General features: G+C 38.6%; 1 protein-coding gene across 3 annotated transcripts in view; it reads right to left on the reverse strand.

Moving 5' to 3' along the window:
• LOC308086697 (AP-1 complex subunit sigma-2-like) overlaps positions 1-9723 on the reverse strand; it is a 48378-nt gene that overhangs the window by 17087 nt on the left and 21568 nt on the right. For all 3 annotated transcript variants that reach the window (XM_080430343.1, XM_080430344.1, XM_080430345.1), the window contains exons 2-4: positions 8268-8446; positions 3342-3450; positions 2633-2770 (exon numbers count right to left, since the gene is read on the reverse strand). In XM_080430343.1, the coding sequence (XP_080286469.1) occupies positions 2633-2770; positions 3342-3450; positions 8268-8446 (426 nt within the window). The remainder of the gene's footprint in view (positions 1-2632; positions 2771-3341; positions 3451-8267; positions 8447-9723) is intronic.

The following is a 9723-nucleotide window of genomic DNA, read 5'->3' on the forward strand; positions in this document are numbered from 1 at the left end:
GCAGCAGGGCGCACAACAGACACACTGGCCGTGTGTGAAAGCCGCTGCAATGCAATCAACAAGCTGCTACTGTAACTGTACATCCATGCATTTCACACAGAGAACATACTGAATATATACATGTGTGATTGATGTGGTGTGAAAGGATGATGATGATAATGATGACACACATGGAGGTTGGGATGTGTCTACATTATTCTTCTATAGCCAGGATCTTTCTGGATTCATACATTGGACACTATATGTATGTCCTTGTTCAGACTGTCAAATAAGATTTTTTTGTAATGATTTTTTTTTGCTTTAAAACTATTTTACCAACTTGGTTAAGTCATTAACTCTTTAAGACCGGGAAAGCATACTGTGTCATTTTCTGTGTAATTTTTTGGCTCTAACCATTATTTTATACTTTGGCTATTCAAAAATAGCAGATACACAAGATGTTGTAGATCTGCAACAAAAAAAAATATCGTGAAATACGTGTAAAACTATGAATATATATATTTCTTTAAAGCGAACATTTGCAACTCAAATCTTTGCTTGGATGCAAATATTTTGTTCCAGGGGATCCCTGGAACAAAATATTTTATATCAGTGGTTCTAAAACTTTTACATGTCAAGGACCTCCCAAAATGATATGCATTTGGCCGCGGACCCCCCCATCTCTAAATATTGTGTTCCAGGGACCCCCCCAGAAGCAAAGATAAAGTTAAAATGTTGTTTCAAAAAAAAAATGTATTCAAAGATTTGCACAAATGTTCAAGATTTTTCAAAATTAGCAGATCTACAAGCTTCTGCTACATCTGCTATTTTTGAATAGCCAAAGTATAAAATAATGGTAATAGCTAAAATCTAAAATGACACAGATGTGTTCCCGGATTGAATGGGTTAAAATAGATTGGAGCATGTTGAGTGTGTGGGTTCTATTTCTCTTCATGATCACATCTCATCTTAACCCATCACCCTGACAAGTGATGTGGTAGTGCTGTCTAATGATCCATTATCAGTTGTCAAATAGACAGGTAGAGCCTTTTTGAAGCAATTACTTCCAATTACTGTAATTACTCTGCTTGAGCAAATTGAGCATGGCGCTGCATCGAGGGCCATTTCTGATGCACTTCAACTCATACTTGAGTACAAGTATTTTGATCTTCTTTGTACTTTAGTAACCTATTACCTTAATTTTAGACTTACAGAGTGCCAAGTGCCACACGATCTGAAAATGTAGTCAGTCAGTTATTCTGAACTTCACTTAGCATAATAACTAATACATATAGTATTATTAACATATAGATAATATCGTATCATGATGATGATATACTTACAAGATTTTTCAAATATAGCTAAATTAGTAGATCTATAATACACAATGTGTCACATTGCGACATGTTGAGAGCTTGTAGATCGGCGCCGTAATCGGCGCTATTTTTAAAAGGTTTCTGATAACTTGGTGCTGTATATACTTTTTTTCCTTGCCCTGTAATCTGTTTTTAACTGCTGTACTGTCTTTGGTGCCTGAATTTCCCAAGCGGCATCAATAAAAGATCTTATCTTACTTAAAATAAAAAAAGAATAAAAAATAGTTTTCTGTCATTTGCTACTGTATTGATATTGTCGTTTGTCTGGAAAATAATTTTGTGTTTAAAAAAATAGTGAAAAATCGTATCGTGAACCTAGTATCGTGATTCAAATCGTATTGTGAGTTGAGTGAATCGTTACACGCCTAACAGAATGCCCAGCCCTACCTCTATGTCCGTACCAAAGTTTTGATGAAGTCAAATTTGACGTTCATCTCGTTGCGTCAGAAGAACCATCTACACAATAACGTCAGCTAATGAAAGGTTTGTTAATGAGGTGGGGGGATGGGGGGGGGTAAAGAACAAGAGAGCATACAGATGTATAGAAATGTATAAAATGACATCTGGCGTTAACCACCGCCGACTACTAAACGGCACTGTTTGATGTTCATGCCGCTGTTTGGGGGGGAAACAGCTTTCCACGTCTCTTAATCCATTAAGAACGGGAACGCATCGGTGTCATTTTTTTATTTCTTTGGCTATTTAAAAATAGCAGATATATAGCGCGACACTCGGTGCCCCACTATGAGCTTGCCGCACTATGAGTACGGTATATCTGCTGTTTTTTTAAAAAATCGTGGAAAATGTGTGCAAATCTTTGAATATATATGCATATGTTTAAAAGCGAAACATTTTTACTCCGATCTGTGCTTCTGGGGGGTCCCTGGAACAACATATTTTGAGATGGGGGTCCACGGCCAAAAATATATCATTTTGGGGGTCCTTGACATGAAAAAGTTTGAGAACCACTGATATTATAGCAACATAAGTTTTTTCAAAAAACTGTTAGGATTTAGAAGACCCCCCAGAAGCAAAGATTTTAGTTAACTTTTCGCTTTTGAAATATATATAAATATATATAAAAATTAGCGATTTTCCCAAAAAATAGCAGATCTACATCTGCTATTTTTGAATAGCAAAATAAATCTAAAAATGACACAGATGTGTTCTCGGTTTAAATGGGTTAAGCCCAATTTAAACTTTTGTTGCGCACCAGGAAATAGCCGATCTACAAGGGAGATTGTAGATCTGCTATTTTGGTTAGTGGAGAGGCTTACCTCCTGCAGCAGGTCGGCCTGCTCTATGGCCTTCAGGACGTTCTTCTTGGACGTCTCCTGGGCCTCACCGCCCAGCAGGAACTCATCCAGGATGAAGTAAGCTTTCTCAAAGTTGAATATAATGTCCAGCTCACACACCTGTTTAAACAAGAGAACCAACAGTACCTTTTAAGGAAGGAGCACGGCCTTATAAGTGTACTTTTGTTGTATATTTATATTGTATGATGAGCAGCAAGTTTTGTTGAACTTTGGCAGTGGTGTAAAAAGTACTAACATTTTGTACTTAAGTAAAAGTATCAATACTGCAATTTAGAAATACTCTGTTACAAGAAAAAGTCCGGAATTAAAAATTTAGTAAAAGTACAAAAGTAAAGGCATGTCCCATTTCAAGTTTTCAAATGTATAAAAGAAATCTTTTGGAAATAGCAGATCTACAAGCTCACAATGCGTCGCATCGCGACGCATTGTGAGCTTATAGATCTACTTGAGTGATCTACTTGAGTAAATGTACTTAGTTACTTTACACCACTGAGTGTGAGTAACTGGAATTAACTACTTTCGGTTCCTCAATCACAGAGCACGGAAGCAACAGATAAAGATGATGCTCCATATCTAGACAGGTAGCAATATGATCCAAGGTTCTACCAATGTTCAACATGGCTTGAATGAAAGCGTAAACTAAATGGAGTGTGGAGGATGTGAAACGCACGCTGCCAAAGTATTTATCTAGCAGCTCCACGTATCTGTGGATAATCTCCAAGGTAATGAGCTCATTGTCCTGGTCTTCAATGGCACAGCAGAAATACAGGCTGGCATATCTGGAAAAAACAACAACATCCACAATCAGAATCAACTTTGTTGTTACATCACAGGATCACAGGAGTAAAACAGTGGGTGAAATTCGTTTTTTGTGCAAGCAACATTGCAGTTACAGGAAGAGTTAGAAAAGGGAAGAGAAAATAGAGAACACAGACACAGCAAATGAAAAAACATGAAGGTGCGGTCGAATCAAATTACTACTACACTTACAAAGTCCAGTATAGATAAGGTGCATGGTCAAGAAAGTAGCAATGGATAGATGACACTATGGAAGGTAGAAATGCTTCTTGTGCATGGTGGAAAACATATAATTATCCTGCATTCAAAAAAAAGGCTGCAGGTATATAAAAACGGAGTAGTATCATGCATGCTCATGGTTAAAGTGATTAGTGGTTAAATAAATTAAAAACAGAGCATCAGTGTTGATTTCCTCGACTAAAACTATGACAAAAAATGTTGGTCAACTACCTTTTTTCACTGACAAAAACTAAATAAAAACTAAGCTACTGTATGATGACTAAAGCTAAGACTAAATATATTGACAATTCCGTGAACAAATAAAAACTAGACTAAAATGTTAGTGAGGTCGAGTGGAATCCAGTGGGTCGAGTGGTCCAGTAGAACTAAAAGACAAGTCATTTTATGTTTGGTTGCGCTCGGGTGTCGCGCTGTGAAAATAGCAGATCTACAAGCTCACAACAAGCTATTTTCAGCATGCAACCAATTACGACGCCATCAAGGCACTGCCAAAATACGTTTTAGTCGACTAAATAAACTGTCGATTTAGTCGACTATAATCTTATGATATTTAGTCGACTAAATCTAGACAAAAACTAAAACATTTCAGATGACAAAAATATGACTAAAACTAAATGGAATTTTATTAAAAAGACTATGACTAAAACTAAATCAAAATTTGCTGTCAGAATCAACATTTTAGACTAGAGCATCATCAGGTATAAAAACAACTAAAGTAGCAGCAGGAATAAGATCATGGTTTCATGTGTGACATCATGGTTAAACAAAAGTTGTAATATAGCACTGTGTATTGAGTCACCATCTCTTGTGCATGATACCAACTACTGTGTTCAATGAATTGATATAGTACAGTGTATGTTCAGTGTACATAACAAGCCACACTATTTCAGCTGGAGGGGTGTAGAATCCAAATCTACTCCAACTGTACCATCAATGCGACAAAGAGGATGGAGATAGATATAGCGCTGAGTCTATGCCGTTTTACCACTTAAAGGGATACTTCACTTTCACATAAAATAAACATTTAAAAAATATATTAAAAATAAATGAAAAAAGTAATGGAAAATTCATGGCCCCCTCACGCATTAGAGTGTCCTACTAATGTGTGAGGGGGCCTTTATTTTGCCATAACTTCTTTCATTTTTTTTTATATATTTTTTTAATGTTTATTTTATGTGAAAGTGAAGTATCCCTTTAAGAGTACTGGAGAGCCTCGAGCGATAGACAGGCTTGCATCTCAACTCAGTTCAAAAAGTGCTGAGAAAAGGGGATTTCTGGTCAATTGAGAGAGTAACTGTTCACCCAGCGTTACAACGTATTGTTTTAGTGGGGCTGAAACAGGATGCAGACGGCCGGTCTCCATGGGTCCAGCCTCACTCTGCCCCCTGATCCTTTATCCATAGTAATCCCTCAGGCTTTCGTTCAGCAGCATGTGACGATTGGCTAATCATGGGAGTAGGTTGACCCTTCAGAACGCACCAAGCAGCGTGTTGAGGGCAGGCTTGGTGTGGACGACACATTCAATGAGGTCAAGACTTAAAAAGCTCTGTCTATTGTACCCTTAAAGGGATAGTTCACCCCCAAATTTTTCAGTCACCCCATGGAGACTTGAATTCATGGATATTTTTTAGTTTTTGTCGCATTCCTAAGCCAATAATTTGATTACCGGCAGCGGTTCCGGTAGGAGACACAAAGAGTCTCCTTTGTGTCGGAACCGCTGCCTACCGGTCCGCTGGTCATCAAATTATTGGCTTAGGAATGCAAGAAAAACAAAATAATATCCATGAATTCAAGTCTCAATTTGGGTTAACTATCCTTTTAACTAATGCAGCGGAGAATGTCATATTTTACTTAGTGTATTTCTGTCACAGGGAAGGCTAGATTGTCAAAAGGGTAGAGATATGGCCCTAAAGACTTCAACAAACTAACTTGTTTCAAAAGATTATGGTGAAATTAAAGGGTTATATTCAATCTAGAGTTTACACGAGATGTGCATGTAAAAGAAAGCATACCTTATGTCACGGGTACTGTGTCCAGCAAGTAATGTTGGCTATTAATAGTGAGCTGTGGCCAAATGCCTGCATGTATGAAACAATAGGGAGTCAGCAGTTCTTATAAAATGACCATGGGGACAAACTACCAGGGTCTGTAATATAGGCAGCCAGCAGTTTAGGAGTGCTAATATAAATAATGTGAAATAAGGGCACAAAGCAATGAGGCCATTTGAGTTCATGTTCACTTTGAGCAACAGGTCAATCTTCATACTAAATGGTTAACAGATGGACTAGCCACAAGTTACAATACAACTATCCCAGTTCCAAGCCAGGTTTTCATGCTGAAAAGCCACCTGTAAGCAAAGCTGGTGATTTGGGTCCAGAAAATGATTTCACAGTTTCCCTCAGAAATATGAATATCAAGGAGGTTTAGATGGACTGAACAGGAACATTTGGAAGGATTTAGTCCAACAACCAGTGTCAGGCCATCTGCTTCTTAACCAATTAAGACGGGGAAATTTTAGATTTTAACCACTTATTATATTATACCATTATCTTATACTTTGGCTATTTTTGAAAAATCATGAACATTTGAATATATATATTTTTAAAGCTACATTTGTACCTCAAATCTTTGCTTCTGGGAACAAATGTCTTCTAAATCCCAACATTTTTTTGAAAAAACGTTTGTTGCTATAATCAGTGGTTCTCAAACTTTTTTCATGTCAAGGACCCCCAAAATGATATGTATTTGGCCGCGGACCCCCATCTCAAAATATGTTGTTCCAGGGACCCCCCAGAAGCAAAGATTTGAGTTAAAAATGTTCGCTTTAAAAAATATAAGATTTGCACACATTTTCAAAAATAGCAGATCTACAAGCTCATAGCGCAGCACTCGTCTCGGTGCCGCGCTATGAGCTTGTATATCTGCTATTTTTGAATAGTATAAGATAATGGTTAAAGTGGTTACACAGATGCGTTCCCGGTTTTAATGGGTTGAGTAGAAACTTCAATCAGTGAACCGTCTCTGAATGCTAATCACACAAACAAAGCTTTGCTCACATGCTTCAGTAGATTATGCCTGGTTCCTGTTTAAAACAAAAGCAGGCAAAAAGCACGGGCCTGGGTTTGATCCCAGGCCAGGTTACGGCCCGGCCGCCCGGGTAACATGTGGTGGAAGATTAACCTCAATCACACGGGAATTATTGGAACTTAAAACTTCAATCATGGAAGAACACATGAGACCACCAAGGAAGAAACCCCTGAGAATATCAGAATATTGAACTGTAATATTGAAATGTATGTTCAGTTCTGTTTACACACACATTTGCACCCAAAGGACCACAATAGAGATAAGCTACGTCTACGTCCTCCCGGTTGGGGCTCCTCACTGGCAGGTGAGCCAGTCAGTGCCGGCTTAATGGAAGGGCTTTAGGTGCTGCAGCACAGGGCACCAACCTTGGGGGGGCACCAACCTTGGGGGGGCAAAAGTGAAAGAAGACTCAACTATTACCGCAAGAGCACCGAAATGTAGAAGCAATGGCTGCTGTAGGAGCGCTAAGCGACAATTTTTCGCGCAACAACCCCCCCACTGATGGGAGGCATCAGTTGGCATAACAACTAAATTGAGGAGAAAAAGGGGGGAAAAAAACGCAAAACAGCAACAAAAACAAATAGAAACGTCCATTTGGTTCATTTCCCTGGGGACCAGCTGGAAACCCTTTGAGAGAGAACCAGTGCTGTTCAGTATATATATACTAGAGTGAGGAGGACTGAGGAGGGCAGAGTCTGGCAGGCGTTCCAACGTGTTGTTGTGTGTCTGCCATGTGTCTGGGTCACCCTGTTGTACCCATGTGTTGTTGGCACAGCAACACAGCGGCTAACGAGGCAACATGAATGGTTGGCTCTCTCTCTCTCTCTTGTGGACGTGTGAGTAATATTTTGCTGATGATGCTCGCATCGCTGGCCTGACCCCATAACTTCATTGTAGTGGTGGAAAGTAACTAAGTACATTTACTGAAGTACTGTACTTAAGTACAATTTTGAGGTATTTGTACTTTACTTGAGTATTTCCAATATCCAATACTTTTACTTCTACTCCACTACATCTCGGATCCAAATATTGTACTTTTACTCCACTACATTTATTTGAAAACTTTAGATACTAGTTACTTTGTATATTAATTTAGATTATTATTACAAAACATACATTAACCACTTCAGCCCTATATACATTTCGCCATTTGAAAATAGCCGATCTACAAGCTCACAATGCGTTGTGAGCTTGTAGATCTGCTATTTTCAAATGATTTGTATACATCTGAAAACTTTAAATGGGACATTCTGCATAATGAGTACTTTTACTTTTGGTCCTTTGAAGTACATTTTGATGCCAATACTTTTGTACTTTTACTCAAGTCATTTTTTTATTCCGGACTTTTACTTGTAACAGAGTATTTCTATATTGCAGTATTGATACTTTTACTTAAGTAAAAATAATGTAGTACTTTTTCCACCACTGCGTATACCAGCGAAAGACGGATTCATTCATTCATTTCACTGACCTCTTGTAAACGATCTTGACGTCCCTCCACTCCAAGAAGCTGCACATTTTGGGCTTTCGGGCGAGGATGGTCTGCACCAGCTCTCTGCTGATCTTCTTCTTCTCCTTATCGCACAGCGGCACGTACCACTTCTGAAGCCTCAGCTTGCCTTGTCGACTGAACAGCAGCATGAACTGCATCTACACACAGCAACACAAACCCAGAGGAAACACACACACATGGGAATAATGTATCCATTTGTAACTCAGAGAGATGTACACATAATAGGGTTAAATTGCCACAGGATTGACGCAGGGGGAATCAAACCTTTCTCAGGGCGGACACTAGTGTAACCAAAAGGCCACTGAGCAGTTTATGAATTATGACTGATAGATATTATAGCAGCTGATAGTTATTAACATCAGGTCCTTAACATTAAAATGTTTGAGAACCACTTATCTATGGAAGCAAATAGATGCCATAATTCAAATGAAATGGCAAATTCAATTGAAATAAGAGAAATGCTATTTAATCTTCAGGATGTCAAGGGATTTATCGAGAGAGAGAGAGAGAGAGAGAGAGAGAGAGAGAGACAAACAGGCAAAACTGAGAGAGAGACAGACAAACAGGCAGAACTAAGATAGAGACAGACAGACAGACAGACAGACAGAGAGACGAACATGCACAATGAAACCATTCACCATCAACGTTAACACATCAATGCACGTTTCCACTCAATGACACAACGACAGTAACACTTCTATTAGACCTAACTACTAACTAGTAGACTATTATAATGTAGACTACATAAAGACCCACCTATAGCCTTAGATAAAGACTCGTAGATCTACGGCAGTCTTAGCTACCACCCCCCAGATTGCCCTGGAATGTCAGCTCCAAAGCCCCCATTTCTCCAAACATGTACATATGCAAAAATATAAGGTGCTTGGTGTCAACTAAATTAATGTTAACTAGGTGTCTGGATTATTTGTGCAATGTATTAGTTCATATATTTCAATAAAGAAGTGTTTTAATCCCGTCTCTGGCCGAACGCCATTCCCCCCCTGGTTTACTTCCTGTTTACATCGAGTGTAATTCCGGTTTTGACCGCATGCGCCCCGTCACTACCATAGATACCACCCATTAGGAACTTCCGACAGAATCGGCCACAGACGGGATTAAAACACTTATTTATTAAAAAATATGGACTAATACATTGCACAAATACTCCGGACACCTATTTAACATTTGGGGTACGCGGTTAAGCACCTTATATTTTGCATTTGTACATGTTTGGAGAAATACGGGCTTTACTGGTGACATTACAGGGTAAACTGGAGGGTGGTCACTAAGACTCTCGTAGATACGAAAGTAAAAGTCAAGACTAGATAAAATACATCTACGATAGTATTGATCTAAGGCTATAATTAGACCTAACAACTAACTAGTCTATTATTAACGACAATAATACTTCTAT

This window comes from Gymnoscopelus braueri (genome assembly GCF_963280865.1).
Source record: "Gymnoscopelus braueri genome assembly, chromosome: 6".
NCBI classification, from domain to species: Eukaryota; Metazoa; Chordata; class Actinopteri; order Myctophiformes; family Myctophidae; genus Gymnoscopelus; species Gymnoscopelus braueri.